Raw genomic sequence first — 21,854 nt, forward strand, 5'->3', positions numbered from 1 at the left:
AATTTCTCTCATAGGGAATTGTTTTTACTTTTAAATTTTAATTATTTAAGAGATAGGGTCTCACTCTGTTACCCAAGCTGGAGTGCAGTGGTGTGATCGTGGCTCACTGCAGCCGCAAACTCTCGGGCTAATGCGATCCTCCCGCCTCAGCTTCCCAAAGTGCTGGGATTACAAGCATGAGCCACCACACCCAGCCATCCTAGATGAGTTTTTAAGCGTCACTTTTCTCCTGGCAGAATTTTCTGACTCTATAGTTGTTATCTTCCAGAGAAAGCCCTGAGTAAGCCAGACCCTATTTACAAATATGCCTCAGTGGATGAGGCTACAATTTGAGTCCCAACTGCTCACGGTTCACACGGACAAAGTCTCACACCATAAACCTGAAACACCATGTTACGGTCTGAGGCCCGCTCCGAGCTGGGTGAGAGAGGCCTCGTGAACGCAGCCCCTTGCGCAGATGAGGTTTGGGCCTCCACCCCTGTGGGGCTGCCTCCTCATTTCTCCTTGGAAAGCAGCTCCACTTGCTGCCTGTGCCTTTGGGAAGCGAGAGGGAGGGGAGGGGAGAATTCTAGCCAAGCTTCTATAATCAGCCTCTAAATGGACAGGTTTTCCTTGGACTGCCACAGAGTCTCACTCAGAGGAGAAAGCTGGTCCCAGCCTGAGCTTGTGGAAGCACCAGCTCTGAGCAAGCCATGCAGGAAAAGCAGTGGCAACGCTGCATTTGGGCTTTGATCTTGATGTCCTAAGCTGGGAGTTGGTCTCCAGACTTCTTCTGAGAGGCCCCTCAAGCTCCCCCATCCAGACTGGGAGAATCTACTGAAGCGCTTGGCTACAAACCTGCCTGAACTGTCCCACTACCAGCAGCTGCTTAGACACAAGCTGGTCTAAGAAGATGGCTAATTATCCCCAGTGCCACAGTCCATCATTATAAGTGGGGGTTACTTTTGGATGTCAGAGTCAAGTTCCTGCCCGGTTTCTTCCGATCCTCTGTAACTGCCCTCAAACACTGTCCCTGCAATGTAAAGTCAGGATGGGCAGTTGTTAGTGTCCACTTAACCATCACAACATATTAGCACCGAAAGGACATTAGATCATCTAATCCAACCTGGCTTGCTTTTTTTTTTTTTTTTTTTTTTTTGAGATGGAGTCTTACTCTGTCACTCAGGCTGGAGTGCAGTGGCATGATCTTGATTCACTACAACCTCCACCTCCCGGGTTCAAGCGAGTCTCCTGCCTCAGCCTCCTGAGTAGCTGGGATTACCTGGCAATTTATGGCTGAGGAAACCAAGGCCAAAGAAGGGACACGATTTGTCCACAGCATGCAGCCAGGAGGAAACAAAGCCAGGCCTTGAACCTAGGCCTCCTGACTATAAGGAGAGTTTGCGCCACCCTTTCCCTGGGTGTGCATAGCTGAGCTCAGAAACAGAACCAGCAATGGGGTCCTGGGATCGCAAGCAAAATTCCACCTGATCTATGTGGGCAAAGTTCCTAATCTCCTGGCGGAGTTTTTATGTTTTTGGTTTTAAGAGTTGAAGTAGTTCCATTTAACCCTTGGATACTACATTCTTCACTCAGAAGAATGAGAAAAGACAGCGCTGTATCCAGAACAGATACACAGGGATAATTCCATGCACTCAGTTCATTTCATAGAAAAGAAATTTAGTTATCATGACACGGATTCTGAATTTTCAGGAAGGCCATTGTTCACAGATTCTGTTTTCCAACCGAGAAACTGAGGTAAGAGGGAAATGATCTTAACTAGTGGTGCCTGGAGAGGAGAAAACACAAAAGACAAATTCTTGGGCAGTTCTTCATGAAAAGACAGAGAATGACATAATCCTGACCGTAAGGATGGGTCAGTTTCTCAAGCTTCCTGGAAAGGGCTTTCAAATACAGTCTCCATATGTTCAACTAAGTTTAGAAGGTGATAGTTATAACCTCACACAATAAGAAAGGAACCCAAAAAAAGTGCACCAGGTGAGACGAGGAGAGCAGATTCTAACAAGTGCGTTAACGGGTTATCTTTTTTTTTTTTTGGGACGGAGTCTAGCTCTGTTGCCCAGGCTGGAGTGCAGTGGCGTGATCTCGGCTCACTGCAACCTCCGCCTCCTGGGTTCAAGCAATTCTCCTGCCTCAGCCTCCCGAGTAGCTGGGATTACAGGCACCCGCCACCACGCCCAGCTAATTTTTGTATTTTTAGTAGAGATGGGGTTTCACCATGTTGGTCAGGCTGGTCTCGAACTCCTGACCTCATGATCCACCCACCTTGGCCTCCCAAAGTACTGAGATTACAGGTGCCAAGACACCATGCCCGACTAATTTTTGTATTTTTAGTAGAGACGGGGCTTCACCATGTTGGTCAGGCTGGACTTGAACTCCTGACCTCAGGTGATCCGCTTGCCTTGGCTTCCCAAAGTGCTGGGATTGCAGGTGTGAACGGGTTATCTTTAAATATGAACACCTGGCCCTGTTTGGGCCACACGTGATGCTGGGGATGAAATGGAACTGCACAGACCAGCCATGAAGATTCCCAAGTTGGGAACCAGTTGAAAATCTACAGTAAGAAAGTGAGTCTGAAAGTGAACTCAGAGATCTGAAGAGAGTGCTCCCTCACCCCTTTCCCCTGACACCCAGTTTCCAGCAGTGTTGATGTAGGCACTGAGCAAGGAAAAAGGTTAACATCCTACTGGGGAGGTATTGGTTACAGCTGTAAAAGGGAGACCTGCGCCCTCGTAGCATTAGGAAGAAACCAAGCTATTAAGCTTTGTTCAATTGGGAACTTATATGCTTGTGCTTGTGCAAGCTCCAAGGAGGTTAGACAAAAATGCAGCGCACAAGGGTGCTTCCTTGCCTAACGGGCCCTGCTACATTAGTCATGGATGTGGGTTACACCCACTGTTTTACCTCTAACATAGGAACATTCCTGCTCATTCGGTGGTGGTGTGCGAATCACCTGGCCAGTCCTAAGATAGGCTGGCTGCAGCCTTTGATGCCAAGAAAGCCTAGGGAGGGAAGTTAGAAGTCTGATCTCATGGAAAGGGTCCTATCCTGTGTCTTAGGAGAAGGGATCATTGTCTGGAACAGAGAAGTCCCCAAGGAATTCTCTCTTCCCCATCTGTGCAAGACTCCCAGGCTTGAAGAGTGCTCTGGTCCATCTGCCTGGGGGCCACGGCTTTTTGCTTCTCTACAAAGACTCAGTGCAGGGGGACCCAGTGAGCCCCGCACCTAGTCTCACAAGACACCTGGCTCCCGTGGCAGCCAGGGAGCTCTCAGCCAACTTCTTGAAGGCATCAGTGCCAGAGCTGAATTCACACAGAAGAGTCCAATATCTTGGCACCACACTCCCGCACCCCCTCCCCCCAGCACTACCTTTCCTCACCTTGGGAGAAGGAGGTGTATACCAGCCTCTCATCGAACTTCTGGACCTGCCGGAAATTGTTGATCATTTCTCTGGGGGAAGGGTCGTCCATGTGTGTGCAGTACAGGGCTGTCTCCAAAGCCAGCAGCTGAGGGCAAGAGCAGAAATAGCCCGCAGGCAGAATGACCTCGCCTGACCCCCTGGCAAGAGGTTAGCTCTCACCTCTTGCACCTGGAAGAAGCCTCTGGAACCAGCTTCTGTGGGGCTGGGTGGGAGATATTAGAAAGCAGCAGGAAAGCCAGAGAACTGCTTCCCTCCACAGTGGGTGACTGGGAGCTGCGCAGCGCTGGGTTTGTCTTCCCAGCACCCGAGACTCCAGGGAAGGGCAGTGCTGTTAGTTCCCAGTTATACCCGGAATCTGCCCTGCGTGGAGGGAAACCTGGGATGATGGAGTGCTCCTTAGCCTCCCACGGAGACTGCGTTCCTCTCATGAACTTAAATTAGAGCCCAGCTCTCAACCAGAGGGTCGCAGGGCTTGTTCTGATGGTCACATCAGAAGGAATAAAGGAGGGAGGTAAGAGTTTCACAGGTCATCTGACTACAGGTTCCCTGGCATTTTCATGCACCTACATAGATTACATAACCCATTCCCAAGGCAGTTTCTGGGGTAGGATGTTGCTGCTTCCCCACATGTTTCATCCATCTCTTGGTTCATCACGTCCTCATTCCTGTCCACCCACCTGCTGCCATTTACCAGGGGACTCAGAGCGGAAGCTTATTGTAAAGAAATGAAGCAGCTGTGAGGCTGCCTTGGCCGCGTGAAGCTGGGGTGGGGCTGTGAGCCAGGTGCAGTGCTGGCCCCAGCCCCGTCTCCTGGGGGGCCATTTTTCTTCTCATGAATTTAGGTTGTAGAGTACAGGTACGAGCAGTGACATAGAACTCAGATGACCTAACTTTGGGGCTCAGCTTTGTCACTAACCCGCGGGTGATCCCACAAACTTCTACTCTTCTCTCCCATCTCCTATCAAATAAGAAACTTTAGAGATGATGGCTAAGGATTTTGTTCCCCAGTTTGCATTAGACCTTGAGCTTCTTGGGGGGCAGGGACCCTCACTTAGTCATTGCTGCAATCCCATTTGTTAAATGATTTCATCTGATCCTGTCTTTATTCTACCCTGTAAAGGAACCAGGCTCTCTCCTGCCTGGGAAGAGAACGCCACCTCAGCCACTGAGGATATATTAGCGAATGCAGCTTTATAGCTCTTTTTTAAAAAGAACTAGGAGACATGTATTCATTTGCCTAGCCTGACTTCTTTTGAATCTCAGCCTGGAATTTCGGCAGTGCTTTCAGACAACTGTGATATTTGGAGAGGTTTTGAAGAGCTGCCAATGAAACTAAGTGAGGAAATCAAGTCGTTGATTATGATATGGGGGATGATGGGGACTGAGGTGCTGTGTGGACTCTGGCTGAGTTTGGCACAACAGTTACCTGCTCCTGGGAAATCTGCACAGGGTTTCGGAAAACTGTCCAGAGCACAGTAGGGTTGCAAGGGGGTGTGGTCAGGGACCCCCGGTAGCGGTAATATTCAGCAGTCCTCTCCGGAAGCAGCTCTTCAATGTTGAATCCTGGAATGAATGCTTCCTGACCTAGAGAGACATGTTGCAGAGGTGATGCTGTCAGTCTCCCTCCCTAGGGCACAAGTGCAGCTGAACAGGGTGACTGAGCCTAGAAACATGCACTAGCCCCTTTCAGGGTCATCTAATCCCAGGACCTGGTTGCAACATCGTTCAACAACCTGCTCCTCTTACCCTGGTGAACACAGACAGCTCCTGCCCCTTGCATTTGTTTTTCTTAAAGTCACACAGGGCTGACTACCTCCTTCTCCAGCAGAGAGTGAATATGCACGCAAGGACCCCTCACCTTTGTACTTTACATGTTGAAGGTGACTGAAGATCTTGTCATAGGACGGATTGAAGGGGCCCATCTGCAACAGAGACAGGGCAGGTTACACTGGGACAGAACAGGATGGGCTGAGCCGGGATTGACAGGCAAGGCTGTGGGTATGTTGCCACCACTGCCTGAAGGATCCACTTTACTGGACAATTAGGATGGATCACTAGGCTCTTGGGAGTTAGTGTAATGGTCCTGCCTTCTTGCATCTCAGGATGTCCTGTTTTCAGCTTAAGGCATTGGGCTTGAATGTCCTGGGGTATGGGGTACAGTGTGTGCTCTTGATGATCCAGATGTGAGCCTGAAGTCTGCGACTAACATCCATGTCACCCAGAACTTAAGGAGCTCTGAGTTCACAAAAGCCACGTCAGACCAATGAGCATGTTGGGAAATGAGGTACGTGCTGCCTCATTCGGACAAAAAACATGCAAGTCAATCAGAAGACATTCCTGTTTCTTGGGATAAAGAAAGAATTCATTCCAGGGTCCATATAGAGCAGGGGTCCCCAACGCCCAGATGGTGGACCGGTACCAGTCTGCGCCCTGTTACGAACCGGGCCGCCCAGCAGGAGGTGAGCAGCGGGCAAGCAAGCATTATAGCCTGAGCTCCGCCCCCTGTCAAACCAGCAGAGGCCTCCCATTCTCATAGGAGCACAAACTCTATTGTGAACTGCGCACGCAAGGGATCTAGGCTGTGTGTTCCTTGTGGAATCTAACTAATGCTTGATGATCTGAGGTGGAACAGTTTCATCCCAAAACCATCTCCCTCCCTGCTCCCTGGTCCGTGGAAAAATTTTCTTCTATGAAACTGGTCCCTCGTGCCAAAAAGGTTGGGGACTGCTGATCTAGAGGATGGAACTTGGATAGCAGGAGTTGTATCAAGAGTTCAGGCATCTGATGGGGCAGATGGAGAATGATGACCCTTTTCCAGCACAGGTGCTTCCCAACTGGGCAATTCCATGCCTTATGCAACAGAGCTAGACGTTGGGGCCCATGTTTCCAATGGACCAAAGAACATTCCCCATTTCTGCTGCCCAGGCACAGAAGGTGCTGCCTCCAGGCCAAGAGAAAAGGTGCACTACAGGAGGATACCCCCTGCTCTGGAGTTGACACAGAGCCGATACAGGAACAGCTGATTGTCAACAGGTATGCATGGAACAAAATGCGGAATCCCAGTCTCATCCCTGCTTCAAATTTCACCTTTTTAAATAGCTCTTACCTCAATGAGAACAGCTAGGACAGCGAGGCCTTCTGACTTGTTGCTGGCAGTGCTGGCGTCAGGATAAAGGTCTGAGTTATAATGGACAATGTGCAGCTGCAGTAGGGGAGAAGCCACCCATTAGGGGATAAGTGACTCATGGGAGCCTGTCGCTTCTGCAGAAGACTTTAATCCAACTATGAGGACAGAACCCCAGCCCCCACAGACCCCCAGACTAGGTTAGGTATCTCAGACCCTCTCCTTATTTTGCCAAGGATAAGGACATGTGCCCAAGGTGGTCAGGGCACGGCTTGTTTTGGTACATTTTAGAGACATAATACATCAATCAATACGTGCAAGATACACTGGTTTGCTGGGCGCGGTGGCTCACGCCTGTAATCCCAGCACTTTGGGAGGCCCAGAAGGGCGGATCACGAGGTCAGGAGATCGAGACCATCCTGGCTAACATGGTGAAACCCCGTCTCTACTAAAAATGCAAACAATTAGCCGGGCGTGGTGGTGGGGGCCTGTAGTCCCAGTTACTCGGGAGGCTGAGGCAAGAGAATGGCGTGAACCCGGGAGGCGGAGCTTGCAGTGAGCTGAGATCGCGCCACTGCACTCCAGCCTGGGTGACAGAGCAAGACTCCGTCTCAAAAAAAAAAAAAAAAAGATACACTGGTTTGATCGGGAAGGGCAGGACAACTCAAAATGGCGGCTTCCAGGACACAGGTAGATTTAACTTCTTTCTGACTGGCAATCGGCTGAGAGTTATCAATAGAAAGGAATGTCTGGGTTCCAATAAGGGGTTGTAAAGAATACGATTTTATCATGCAGATGAAGCCTCCACATAGCAGGCTTCAGAGAGAATAGACTGTAAATATTTCTGATCAGACCTAAGGTCTGTATTGATGTTAATGAAGGTGGGCTTTTCCTGAATTCCAAAAGGGAGGAGGGTATAATGGGTCATGTCCAACTCCCTCTTCCCATCATGGCCTGAACTAGTTTTCATGTTAACTTTGGAATGCCGTTGGCCAAGAGGAGGGGTCCATTCAGATGGCAGGGAGGTGGGGTGGGGGGGCTTAGAATTTATTTTTGATTTACACAACCCACGCATTTTTGTTGGTTTTTTGTCCTTGAGACTATGACATATGGAGATTTTATCTCTATTTCTTTTCTCTTTTCATTCATCCTTTTCCATCTCATGTGTTTATAAATATAATTCAACATATATTATTGAATATAGCTTAATTCCCTCATTTTGAACTTTAAGTGGCTCCTTCTAATTTAAAAAAATTATATATCAAATTATTTCTTCTTTTAAGTGGTCCTCTATTAAGGATTTCTTAAGAGCTCCTGCTTCACCATCTTCCCCTCAAAGGACTTAGGCTGCCACACTGCCTACACCATCTCAGCCTGGCATCACTTTGAGAAACAGAGCTGAATTCTATATGATTAAAACCTCTGAGGTCCTAAGTCCCTATTTCCTTTTACAGCTGACCTTTGAGCTTGTGGTTTGTCTGTACTTTTCTTACTGTGTTCAGAGGAAGTGAAGACTAATCCAAGCATAAAGGAGCTCCCTGTTGAGGAGATTAAGAGAGAAAGAATCTCTTTTTTTTTTTTTTTTTTGAGTTGGAGTTTCGCTCTTGTTGCCCAGGCTGGAGTGCAATGGCGTCATCTCAACTCACTACAACCTCCGCCTCCCAGGTTCAAGTGATTATCCTGCCTCAGCCTCCCGAGTAGCTGGGATTACAGGCATGTGCCACCAAGCCTGGCTAATTTTGCATTTTTAGTAGAGATGGGGTTTCACCATGTTGGTCAGGCTGGTCTCGAACTCCCGACCTCAGGTGATTCACCCGCTTCAGCCTCCAAAAGTGCTGGGATTATAGGCGTGAGCCACTGCGCCCTGCCAGAATCTTCTTCTATGGACTCCATCCAAAAGAACCACTACACTTTCAAGGTCCTTCCTTAGAGGACCCACCTGAGGGATACCTTGATGTCTTTTCTCTAGTATTGGCATTTATGGTCCATCTTAACCAGACCCTTGGTCTGATGATGTGACTTAAGAGCAGAAAATACAAGAAGTAGAAATATTTTTAGGCTGCGCGCAGTGCCTCACGCCTGTAATCCCAGCACTCTGGGAGGCCGAGGCAGGCGAATCACGAGGTCAGGAGATCGAGACCATTCTGGCGAACACAGTGAAACCCCATCTCTACCAAAAAATACAAAAAATTAGCTGGGCACGGTGGTGGGCGCCTGTACTCCCAGCTACTCGGGAAGCTGAGGCAGGAGAGTGACATCAACCAAGGAGGCAGAGCTTGCAGTGAGCTGAGATCGCGCCACTGCACTCCAGCCTGGGTCACAGAGCGAGACTCCGTCTCAAAAAAAAAAAAAAGGAAAATTGTTAAATACATAAACCCTGCCAATCTATACCCTAACCTCCTTTGTGAAAGGAAAATAAATCTCGAGACGCCCAAATCACTAAGCCAAAGGGAAAAGTCAAGCTGGGAGCTGCATCAGGCAAACCTGCCTCTCATTCTATTCCTAAATAAGATGACTACAAAGATAAAAAAGCTACACATCTCACATTTTGCCCACTAGGAAATTCACTGTGGGCTGCAAGGTCTTTACCCGAAAGCAGTTCTGTTGAATTTCACCCTGACAGTGTCAATGGGTAACTTATCTTCACGGGTTCAGGACAAAGGACAGAACTCAAAGTCATCCCTCTGCTTACCTGAGACAAATGCATATCTAATTGCTTCCTCTGCCCATGTCTATTTTATCTTGTAAGAATGCAGATTCACTGAGCTACATGAATGCACGAGTGACTATTCCTCTACCCCATCTCACATGTGAATGGCCGATCAAAAACTCAGAAGATGTGACCTCTTGCCTCTTAACCTCCCCACACCTTTTAAACATTTCTCCCTCTTTCCCCAGTATCTGCCCTTTCCCCTTTAAATATTGAAGCCCTGAAGATCATCTTTGGAGAAAGGCATAGACTTGTGCCCCTGTTTCCCAGGCATGTGTCCTTAACCTTGGCAAAATAAACTTCTAAATGGATTGAGTCTCAGACACTTTTTGGTTTACACCTTCTTTATTCCCCATGGGGAAAGCAGAAGTCTCAACACTGCAATTAGCCTGGAGGAAATTTCAGTTCTTGAGCTTCAGGGAAGGGCCTGCTCTGAAATATGTGAACCTCCAGTGGTGCCATCCTTTTGAGTCAGATCCTACCCCTTCCATGCTTGCAAGTAGACCTATGATTAGCCTGAGACATTAAGCAGTTCAGCAGTTATGAACAGAGGGGAATGGTCGCTATTGGCCATGGACTCCCCAGCTCAGTCAGCAGCATTTATCTCCTTGTATTTCCCTGTAAATATTCAGAGCCACACCCCCAGTTCAGGGCTATTGGAGTTCCAAAGTGGAGCATTTCAACCCCCTCCTTGCCCCACCCCATCCTGCAATCGCATAGGACAAATGCTCTGCCCTTCCTCTAATTTTCTTTAGGCATTTTGGGGTAGCACCTCAAGGCGACATGACACGATGCTGCCCTGGGTGGCATCTTGTCCCTAGTGAGTCTGCTTGCCATCATGCCCAACACATTAGACTGTCAGGCACCCCTAGACTTGTGGCCAGGTAGAAGAGTGGCCCTAGACCCATGTCCCCATGTTCTAAAAGCAACCCGTGCCGAGAGAAAGGAAAGAGGATCAAAAAGATGCAAACAGCATGACATATGAAGAAAGGCTGAGAAGTTTGGGGGAGCAACGAGCCCAGTGTGAGTCAGCAGGAGATTTTCATCTGCACAGATAGGAAGGCAATGTCTAAAAGAAGGGCATGTATGTCCCGCTGGGCCACCCTGGGAATACTGCCTCCCCAGCAGCATCACTCAGTAAAAGACACAGGGACAAACTCAGCATGTTCAGAAGAAGAAAGGGACCAGGACAGTGCAGATGAGCTGCAGGCTGGCGTGGCTGCATCCCCTGTGCCAGGGGCAGAGATGGGGCAGATAGCCTGAAGGCAGCCTGTCCCAGGCTCTGGTGTTATCTGCACAGCAGCCAGGTCGAGAGGGTGCCACACCACCCACTGCAGACCAGCCTCTGCCAGACTGGCAGCCCTACTTACCTCGGCGGCGAAGTGCTGTCCGCTGACAGTGTGCTCAGAGCCGTGCGGGTCATTCGGGTTCCCCCAGTGCAGGTGCAGCTGCGTGGCACTGTAGCGAGACTGGAGGCCCTGGATGTGCATGTCCGAGGGCAGGTTCAGCTTCACTGTGGGGAGTGGAGGAGCAGCCTTCAGAGCCCCGGCCAGCTGTGCACTGCCAGAGAGCAGTCAGGTAGGCAACACTCCCTCCCTGGAGCCCAGAGAGAGGCAGGTGGATGGAGTGAGGTGCAGAGCAGAGATGCAGCCTAAAGGTCAGACACCTGGGCTCTTTCCCTGAGAATGTCCCCTCTTCCCCAAAGCAACTCCAGTGGCATCAGCACCTTCTTGGTTCCCCCTGGAAAATGATGCCAGAAACACTAACGCTAGATCAATGGATGGGTATTTATTTACATATTGATGGATCAGACACCTGGAACCTTTAGTGAAGTAGCTTCCGAGCTTTAGAATTGTATAACAACAATGGTAACTGCTATTTATGAAGCATTTACTTCACTCTGCATGTCGACCCCAACATACATAATCTGCAGTCTTCATGGTACCCATTAATATGTCCATTTCCAGATGGAAGTTCAAGGAGGCTAAAATTGTCACCTAGAGGCTCATGGCTCATAAGCAGTCAAGCCAGGGCTCAAGTACATGTTGGTCTGACTCCAAAGCCTGGGTGCCCCTCCTAAACTGTGTGGTTCCTTGAGTCATTTATGATGGTCCAGAATTCACTCCAGCTGCACAGCCAATGAACCACGGGGCTCAGGTCTGTCTCCTGCCCCATCCTGAGAGATGTGCTTCTTCTGGGAAGTGCAGCCCTGGCAGGACCATCAGAGCCCAGGGCCTCCAACATCCCCTGGAGAGAGTGCTCCTGGAATCTCTCAAAGGCGCCCCGGCCCCATCCCTCCTTCTGGATGCTTCTGCAGAACCCTTCCCTGCCAGATGGAAAAGGACAGGCCTGACAGCCAGGGAGACCCAGACATACCCCTCAGGTCTCCAAGGCCTCTCCCTCACCTGAATGGCCATTGTTGGTCAGGAGAAACTGCTGGTTGGCAGACAGATTGTAGCCTTGGAACTTGAGGGGCGTGAGGCTGGCATCATACTGGAGGATGTCACTGTGCAGGTCTATGGGGGACTGCAGCAGGCCCCCACAGGACGGGTACTTCTTGGACCAGCTGTTCTCCCCATCAGGACCTGGACACAGAGATCCATGCTCAAGATTTAGAGTTTCTCACAAAGGGATTTTCCTTGTCTTCTAATTCTCTGTTCAATACAATTACTCCTTTTCTCCTCTTTTCTGAATCCCCAGAGGTAAATCTTCAAGGCCCAGAGTCTCAGCCTCCAGAATCAGGTCCCGCAACCACTGAGGACCACCTGCTCTTAAGTGATGTGGGGAAAGAAGGACTAGGGCTGCCCAGGCCAGAGCCAGGAGCCCACTGAACTCTGCTTTATTTTGTCCATTGTTCCTATTTGACACACACGTCAAGACCTGTTGACTTTCAGTAATTCAGCATCTGCTTAGTCAGCACCTATTATGAGCCAGGAATTACTCTGGGTCTTGGGGCTGCCAGGTTGAATACGATAGAAGCCCTACTCATCCAAGCTGGCATTCTAGCAGGGAAAAATTTAGCAACCCTGCCGGGCCACCCCAGGTGGGAAAAATTCATGTCTCACTGACCACAGCGCCAAGTATTAAGTTGGTGCAAAAATAATTGCGGTTTTTGCCATTACTTTCATGCAAAAACCGCAATTGCTTTTGCACCAACCTGAATAGGTCTTTGTGGCTGCTGGCTTTGCCAGTATGACCTTCCTGATGAGAAACCCCTGAGGACATTGACTCTTGATACCCACGTTTAGAGTAACTATAGAACTCAATCTGATAGGGATGCTTGACAAATGTTAAATAATTACAGGCCTGGAATCGCAGAGTGAAGTACAGAGTTTAAGCTGGAAAAAAAATATGACCACACTGTAAACTAATTATTACAATATAATTGATGCACTATCAGCAAAGAGGAACAGACTTTAAAAAAAGAAATTCCTCCAGGGCTCAAGCTTCTTGCTAACTACTAGAAAACAGTTCCTCCCCTGGAAATGAAAATAAACATGCTATGTGCAGATGAACTTTCCTACTCCCACAGGGAAAAAGTCTTTAAAGAATGTAAATCTATGTTTAAAAGATTATCTCCATGGTAATTAAACAGACTTTCTGGCCAAGGTTTCTCCAGAAAAGCAAAGAATTGGCATGTCATGGCTCGTTAAGGTAGACCCAGGGTGTCCTGTGGGCTCTATCAGAGTTGGGGATCAAGCTTTGCCATCTGAGGTCCGTTCATCAGTATTTCGACACAAGGAAGGCGAGTAAATGGAGAAAAGGGGAAAGGAACACCACCTCTTCTGGGAATTCTTCCGTAGACCACCACACTGTCTCACAAGAGTGTAAAAGTTACATTGGCCCCGCAGAATCCCACCCCCCGGCGTCGTCCTCCCTAACTAGGGGACCTTATCTGAGAGTGGGAAGAATCAGAAGTGATAGCCGGTACCCAGGTTCGTTTAAAACGCTATGAGGCGTTGGTCCCAGGCTTAGTTCTTACTTCTAGGTCCGGAAACACACATCGGAACCCTACTGATTTTTCCGGCTGTCAACCTTAGGCTATGCATTTTCAGAAATGTTACAGCATGACGGAATGGCAGACTCTCCAGTCCAACCTTTCACTGGACACCAGTCTTCTTACTTGGGATACCAGAGTCTCCACTGGGCTATACTATTCTTATTTTCAAGGCCTTAAAGTAACTCAACTACACCAAGATGGTGACTAGGGAAGAGGGAGTCTGGAGGATATCAAAGCAGGCACTCCAGGGCCAAACTGGAGTAAGACAACCATTCAGCTGGGGGGCAAACCGAATGCTTTAGGGGCAGCAGGGAGCAGAATGAAGCAACCATGAGGCCTCATGTAGACCCCCGGGGTCAGGAAGAGACACAGCGCAGGGTAAGACTCCCTAAGTGAGGCTGCCAGCCTTTCCTGTGCTCACAATACTGCCTGGGCCCACAGCCAGCAGGGCGGAAGCTGCCAGCCAGGCATGAATGCAAAAGACTCAAAGTAAAGAGATGTAGCAATGAGAAGCTTTCTCTTTGCACACAGGACTAAAGGGAACTGGATTGGAAGGGTTTTCTTTTCCTGTAGTGGGGGTTCAAAAAGGTTTCATCAAGAGGGCATTTTACTGCTAGCTAAACAAGAGCCTCGTGAAGATAGGAACCCCTCATCTTCGTCTCTGTGAACCCATATTATTAGTAGGGTCACATGCCCTCATGGGCATTTAGGAATCACTTTCCCGAAGAATGAAAAAGAACAGAGGGCTTGGGAAAATGTGACTTGGGGAACGTTTCCTTTTTCTCTTGCCCTAAATACACTTTATTGGAAGTTAGGACCAAATGAGGTATTTGGGGGCAGGAAAGACTAAGGATATTAAAGGCAGTAGAGTTGGGGTTGGAAAAACCTTTCTTGGAAAGAGAGGCAGCTATGTTGGACCAGGGGAGTCCAGAGAACGAGATTCCAGCATCACTGTCCCAGTACCTCAGTGGGTTATGTTCCCTGCTGGAGCCTCCATTGCCCTTCGTACAAATGGTGGGGGTGGTGGTGGGGATGGGATGTGTGTGGATGCTATGTTCTGGAAGCTTCCTTCTGGCTCTTAAGCTCTGATATTTATTAAGAATACTAGGACTAAGCACCTTCACCATCTGTCAGGCGAATTTGAACGAGTCAGAGAGGTTGCTCATGTCAAGGCAGCTACTAGGCCTGTGACAAGGTGCCCAGGGGAACCAGCTTTGGGAATGAGGACACAGGGTACTGGTGCTCCAGGACTGGCTTGGAGTGGACAGCCATCTGCATCAGGAACCTGCCCTGGTCCTGGCTGCCATCCACAGCGGAGTTCGTCCTTGGGCACTAGTCACAGGTCTGTAGGTCAGCAAGGTCAAGAAAGCCCTGTCTTCTCCTCCTTCTCCTCCTCCTCCTCCTCCTCCTTCCCCTCCTTCTCATTGTTGTTTTATTGTAGTAGTTTTGATCCTTATAACTCTATAACCTGATGGGGTAAGCAAGGCAAGAATTACACCATTTTATAGATGAAAAATAGAGATTTAAGTGATTTGCCCGAAGTTTGACTTTGGCTAAGTAACAGTTACTTCGCTTGGGTCACAGGACTTATGTGTCCTTCAGTATTTATCTAGATTTTGTGCACCTGGAATTTCCTGGCTCCCGCACGCTCTCCTTGAAGGCAAGGACCACGGCTCATCCATCGCTGCGCTTCCCACAGTGCCTGGCGCAGAGCGGGCCCTCACATGTTACTAACCTGAACTCTCAACACCTGTTTCATGCTTGCTCCTTTCCCAAAGAATGCGCACCCACCTTAATTCCCTCATATATTTCTTCTCCTCAAAAAAGAGGAGGAAAAATGAGATCACTTGCTCAGGTTCAAAATATACCTTCCTAGCTTTCTAGCTTACCTGTGTGCAAATGGCTTCTGTTTGGGGCCACTCATTGAAAAAGAAATCTGGGCCGGACACAGTGGCTCACGCCTGTAATCCCGGCACTTTGGGAGGCCAAGGCGGGTGGATCATGAGGTTAGGAGATCGAGACCATCCTGGCTAACACGGTGAAACCCCGTGTCTATTAAAAATACAAAAAATTAGCCGGTCGCGGTGGCGGGCGCCTGTAGTCCCAGCTACTCAGGAGGCTGAGGCAGGAGAATGATGTGAAGCCGGGAGGTGGACCTTGCAGTGAGCCGAGATCACGCCACTGCACTCCAGCCTGGGCGACAGAGGGTGACTCCGTCTTGAGAAGAAAAAAAGAAAAGAACAGAAAAAGAAATCTGATTTCTGCCCTGTAGCCTGGGAGATGGCCTGCCAAGGAAGTTCATAGGGCCTCCCCCAGCATGTAATGGCTAGTGGTGTCCCCGCCTTGCACAGCTGGGGAAACTGTCAGAGCAGCCTCCTGTCTTTGTGGCATGTGACAGATAGAGGTGCCATGAGGGTGGGCACCGGGACAACCAATATCAGAGGTGACAACAGCAGGCCTTTCTGTTCCCTGAGCTGTGACATGTGACTGCATAGCGCTGGCCTTATGCTGGCCGCTACACCCTGGGCTACCATTTTTCAACTCGGTCTCAGCTTTCACACTCATGCCAAGTGCTCCACTGCCAGAAATCCTCCACTGGGACTGACTCTTCTAAAAGAAGCATTTATTTCCAGCTAAAAATTTGCCTTTGCTCTTCTGAGTTTTGACTTTGCCGCCAGTTGGTTGGACTCTTCCCATGATTCTGACACAGGGGGATCACATGTCTCTCACAGTTTGTTTTTCCAAATAAAGCCAAGGCATGATTTCTTTCCTGTCTATGCGTTTTTTCTGCTCTAGGCAAAACAGAAGTGGCCAGAATTCCTGTTTTGAAAGGTAACAAGAGATGAACATGGCACAGCTCAAAATGCCTCCCATGATTTCTGATTGGGGATTGTGAGTCCCAGGGTGTAGGCCCTGCATTATCCAAGGACCAGAATGTTTTTACAGAAAATTTCAAATGTATCCAATGTAGAGAGAGGAGAGAAACGAACCCCATGTCACCCAGCTTGGACAGCTTACAATTCACAAACAGTCCTGTCTCATCTGTGCTAAGCCATTCTCCCCTTATCTACCTGGATAACTTGGAAACAGATCCAGATATATTTCATCTGTACATATTTCAGTATGTTTCTCTAAAACATAAGGGCTCTTAAAACCACAGTACCATGACCACACCTAGTTAACAATTAATACCTTAAGATTATCAAATTTAGTTAGAATTCAAAATTTTCCAAATAGGTCATAACTTTTTAACAGTTTGTAAAATTCAGGGTTCAAATACAGTCCATGTATTTTTTGCAATATTGCAATTAGAGGATGTGTTATGGCCTAGATTACAGCTTGATGGTGGAATGCCTCGTCAGAGAACACCTGGGCCCCACTTCTCCAAGGCTCAATATCTCAGAGCCAGCTCGGTCTATCCTTTGCCCTTAGTGGGTCATGAACTCCCATGTTTCCATGGGTTAGGCCCTCGCCATGCCGCATTGCAAAGACTTCCCACAGGCAACCGGCCCCAGCCTTCCTTGTTACACTGCCAGACTGGCTCTCCTGCAGTAACCAGATCAATCTTGTCATAGCCTGGCTTGGGTGGCACCACCCCACCACCCATCTGTACACTCCCTTTCTCCCTAGCACGCCCTGCCCCACCCCACCAACACCAAGCACAGCCTAGCTGTTTTTCATGGCCTTGAAGTGCCCCAACTTGTCAAAGTCTTCAAAGGCCCCCACATCCCGCCCCAGCCCGCCCCATGGTTCAGCCAGCGGCCCGAGCCTAAGAGCAGGCTATGCCAACCCACCTTCACAAATGCCCTTATTAAAAACTCTGCTCAAATGCCCTCTTCTTTCCTCCGGACCTTTGCAAATTTCATCCACTCTTCGAAGTCCAGCTCAGGTCCTGCCAAAGATACCCCAGTGCTTTCTCGTCCCTGGCTTGAACTGCTCGGCCAGCTGACTTGGGTTGTGCACACTAGCAAGCACAGTGATGATTGTTAGCATACCTCACCTGTGACTGTTAGCACCAGACTAGTACAGAAGCCTATTACAGACTAGAGCTCAGACTACGAGTTTCAAAGATCTTTGGAAGACCAGAACTTTATGTCATATCCCTACTCATGTCTGAACACATCCTTAAATGAATGTGGAGGGTTTTTTAAGCTCATTTCAGAAATTTAGCCATAAAGAGAGGAGAGAAGAGTATATGTGTGGTGGTGATGGTAAGGTGAGGGTAATGAGAAGGATTTTGGTTTTGGTTTCTGTTTTTGTTTTTGAAACTGAGTCTTGCTCTGTCACCCAGGCTGGAGCGCAGTGGCGCAATCTCAGCTCACTGCAACATCCGCCTCCTGAGTTCAAGCAATTCTTCTGCCTCAGCCTCCCAAGTAGCTGGGATTCCAGGTGCCTGCCACCACGAATGGCTAATTTTTTATATTTTTAGTAGACATGGTGTTTCGCCATGTTGGCCAGGCTGGTCTCAGACTCCTGACCTCAAGTGATCCACCTGCCTTGGCCTCCCAAAGTGGTGGGATTACAGGTGCGAGCCACCGCACCCAGCCTGTGTTTTTGTTTTTTATGAAGAGGCTTCAGCAAACTGCTATGCAGATGGCAAAACAGAGCAGAGAAGGAAGGTTGGAGACAGAAGAAAGAGGGGCTCCCTGATGAAAGGTAGCCCCGGAAAGACAGTGGGGGGATCCAGCCACCGGGGTCAACATTAATTCTGCCCCGTAACACTTCTTGGAGGTCATACTCTGAGGTGGACCCCCCTGTGTCTGTGTCAGTGCTCACTGCAGGCAGCTTCCTGGAGAAGTTGCCTGGGCCCAAGCTCCAGGGCACATCTCTTTGGGCCAGCTACCAACACGCAGTCAGAACAAAACTTGCCCCAACGGATACCGCTGTAATGGCAAAGTTTACACATTCTAGATGATGACACACCCTTTTTCAACAAATAGGCAACATTTCAGGACAATGATAGCTTTTGGTTAGTCCCTCAAAGTTTGTTTTGTAAGGAGATCTGACCATAATCAAAGGCATGTATATCTATATGAAAATGATCAAAAATTATGTACCAAATTTGAATATACATTTAATACAATGGATTGTATTTGCAATAAAAAACGAGTACTCAAATGTTGAATGAAAGAGAGAACTCTCTAAATGCTCTCCTTCTTGGAGTGCAATTTAATTTTGAAGTTAATGCATTCATTTCTTCAACAAATGTGTCTAGTATGTGTCAGGCACTGTACTAGGTGCTAAAGATGCAATGGAGAACAAAACAGCTCTAGTCTCTGACCTTGTGGCACTCACAGTCCAGTGTAAGAGACTGATAATAAATAACAAGTAAACCAATGCACAAAGGAAATAATTAGTCTGCAACCAGCACTGCAAAGGAATTAAACAAGGGCTGCAACAGAAAAACGGAGGAATCCCTGTTAAGCGGATAATGCAGGCAGGCTTCCTGGAGGAGGTGCCATTAAAGCTGAGATTTAAAGGACAAGCAGAACCAACCATGAGTGAAACCTGAGGAATGGCATTCATGAGAGAGGGCCCAGCAAGCTCAGAGGCCCTGCTGCAGTGGAGAGCTGGTATATGCTAGGGACGTGTGATGCATTGACTCAGAAAGAGCCTGGGATCCATCCAGCCTCCCTTTGCCAGGTCTGGGTCCTGCTGTGTGCCAAGGCTGAGCTGGGATCAATTGATACCTGCTTGTGTACATTCCTCCATCTGTTAGAAAGGTCTTCCTGTTGGGAGACTAGTACCTGCCTCTCTCTGGGAGTCATCCAAGAATCCCGCTCCTGTGGCTAGAGCCACAGAGAACACAGCTAAGCCACAGGACTCAGAGGGGACAGCAGCCTTCATGTCCCATCTAAATCCATCTGGAAACCAGAAATCTTCAGGATGGTGTCTGCATGTAAAAGCCATTTTTTTTTTTTTTTTTTTTAGAGATAGGGTCTTGCTATGTTGCCCAGATTGGTCTCAAACTCCTGAGCTGAACCGATCCTCCCACCTCAGCCTCCCAAAGTGCTGAGATTATAGGCATGAGCCACTGCACCCAGCCTAGAAGCTACATTTTAAAAACATGTTTAAAAGACATTTATAGGTCCTGCGGTTCACTTCTGAAGCTGATTAAAATATCTACGTCTTCTCATAAAAACCCAGTGGGTTGAGCCAGTCAGTAGTGTGGCGTTCCCACAGCATCACCTTGGTAAGGGCCTGACCCCCCGCACAGAAGGCCACAACCTGCTGAATTCTACCTGTTTTCCTGCCTGGTAGGTGGAGAGGCAGAGTCATAAACCCCAATGTCCTGCCTAGAAGGAAAGGAGGTGACTGGGGCATGGGTTAATAATCGATGGGTGAGGTCTTACAATTTTATTATGTACAAACAGAGGGCAAGGAATCAAACTGGCATTAAGAGTTTTTCCTTTGTCAGTGGCACCACCGAATCAGAGGTGGTCCTGGGACAGTGAGGGAGGGCTAGAGGGTGAGGGTTACTTATTATGAATAAAGCTCAAAGCTGGACTGCCATAGCAGCCACTCTTTTTCCTTGGATTTTACATTATAGAGCAATAAAAATAAACACATTTTCTAAAGATGCTTTAATCCACACTTTGCATCAAACTTTTGTCTTTATTATTTCCATTTTTGTTTGGGTCAGCTAGAGAAGGAGGTTGAGACTTGGGCTTGGTAAAATCCACCCAAATCCACTCTTGGGGAGGCAGGAGGATCAGTTGAGCCCAGGAGTTTGAGAACAGCCTGGGCAACACAGCAAGACCCCATCTCTAAACAACAACAAAAAAGTGGCTTCTACATGCAGACACCATCCTGAGGATGCCTGGTTTCCAGATGGATTTAGAGGGGACATGAAGGCTGCTGTCCCCTCTGAGTCCTGTGGCTTAGCTGTGTTCTCTGTGGCTCTAGTCACAGGAGCAGGACTGATGGATGCATTAACACAGAGAGAGATGGGAATCATTTCCCATCCAGCCATGGTTGTGGGGGCCAGGAGTGCAGGCTGGAGGCCAGAATAGGTGAACCATAAGGCTGGGGCTGCCAACTCAGCCCTCCACCTGCCCTCAGGAAGTCCTTCTCCTCCACCCCGCCAATAATCCCCATCTAATATTGCTGGGTGGGGGATGAGGCGGGGACAAAAAGTAGACTCCGCAGTCATTTACACACGGGTGTCAAGGTCTGCGTCCAGTTCCTTCTGGAGGCGAGGTTTATTACAGGGAGGTGGGTGGGGCTTCCAGGCTGCCAAAGGTAAAGGGTGATGATCTATTTGCTTTTGCTTCTCCATTTCTAACCCCCTCTTAGGTTCTCATGACCTGTGGCCTTAGAGTATGTTCATCCTGGAGAGGCTTCGCCCACCTCTCTGGACTTTTCTGTGTCTGCTCCCAGCCCTCCTTTTCATTCCAGCAGCGCCGAGCTGCTTGCATCCTGCGGACACACCAAGCTGCTTCACATCTCCCTGAAACACCCTCTCGCCCGCTGGGGCAGGGTAAAGGGGTTCCCCCTCTTCTGTGCTTCTACACAACATTTGCATTTCTCTTCTACTGCAGCAGCCACACTGATCAAAACAATATTGTCTGCCTTTCCACCCCAATAGTCCAGTGGTTCTCAAAGTGTGGCTCCAGACAAGCATCATCATCACCGCTTAGGAACCCGTTCGAAATGCGGAGTCTCGGGCCCTAAACCAGGCCTCCGAACCGGACACTCTGGGGGTGGCGCCCAGCATCTGCTGTTGGACAAGACTGCCTGGTGATGCTGCTGTGGGCTGAGGCTGAGAAGCGCTGCACTATGCTGTCAGCTTGCTCTCCGCGTGCGTGTACCTGGCTCCTGCTACAGAGCCTGGCACATGGAGGCGTTCAACAAATGACTCTCCAACTAAGCAACAAACAACAACAAACCACTAAGTTAAACAAACTGCTGACATGCGAACAGCCTAACCCCTGTCATGAAAACTAGCCAGGCCTGAGCCCCGCCTCAGTGCTAACCATGTGTTACCCTCCTTCATCTTCCTTGGCCAATTCATGTGAGGAATCGTGCTAGATGTGAAAGTGCTAAGTCCACAGCAGAGCCCTGTAGCCACCGCCCTCACAAGAAAGACATCCTGTTCTATCTTTCTTCAACACAATATTCAAAATAGGGGGCTCCAGGCTCAGGCAAGGACCAGTAACCATCTCTGAACGGAAAGGACTGCAGAAACCATCTTTTTCATGCACTATTATATGCATAACATTTACATTATTAAATATGGTGTTTGAAGTAATTTTTATTCAGTGTTGACCATGAGAAACATAACTGCCTTTTCTAACCATGTTTTCATGGCTTAATCTCTTTTTAAAAACTGTTGGCCAGGCACAGTGGCTCATGCCTGTAATCCCAGCACTTTGGGAGGCCGAGGAGGGCAGATCACCTGAGGCCAGGAGTTCAAGACCAGCCTGGCCAACATGACGAAACCTCGTCTCTACTAAAAGTACAAAAAATAGCCAGGCATGGTGGCACGTGCCTGTAGTCCCAGCTACTTGGGAGACTAAGGCAGGAGAATCGCTTAAACCCAGGAGACGGAGGTAGCTGTGAGCTGAGATTGCACCACTGCACTCCAGCCTGAGTGACT

The 21,854-nt window shown here is 48.7% G+C and overlaps 1 protein-coding gene across 1 annotated transcript in view; it reads right to left on the bottom strand.

The window, feature by feature from the left end:
* Positions 1-938: 938 nt before the first annotated feature.
* Positions 939-21,854, bottom strand: part of CA12 (carbonic anhydrase 12) — a 46,950-nt gene continuing 26,034 nt past the window's right edge. The window contains exons 3-9 of the mRNA XM_030930814.1: positions 11,661-11,840; positions 10,626-10,768; positions 6,528-6,623; positions 5,280-5,343; positions 4,848-5,005; positions 3,380-3,506; positions 939-1,012 (exon numbers count right to left, since the gene is read on the bottom strand). Of these exons, the coding sequence (XP_030786674.1) occupies positions 939-1,012; positions 3,380-3,506; positions 4,848-5,005; positions 5,280-5,343; positions 6,528-6,623; positions 10,626-10,768; positions 11,661-11,840 (842 nt within the window). The remainder of the gene's footprint in view (positions 1,013-3,379; positions 3,507-4,847; positions 5,006-5,279; positions 5,344-6,527; positions 6,624-10,625; positions 10,769-11,660; positions 11,841-21,854) is intronic.

The sequence above is a fragment of the Rhinopithecus roxellana genome, chromosome 5, assembly GCF_007565055.1.
Source record: "Rhinopithecus roxellana isolate Shanxi Qingling chromosome 5, ASM756505v1, whole genome shotgun sequence".
Taxonomy (NCBI): domain Eukaryota; kingdom Metazoa; phylum Chordata; class Mammalia; order Primates; family Cercopithecidae; genus Rhinopithecus; species Rhinopithecus roxellana.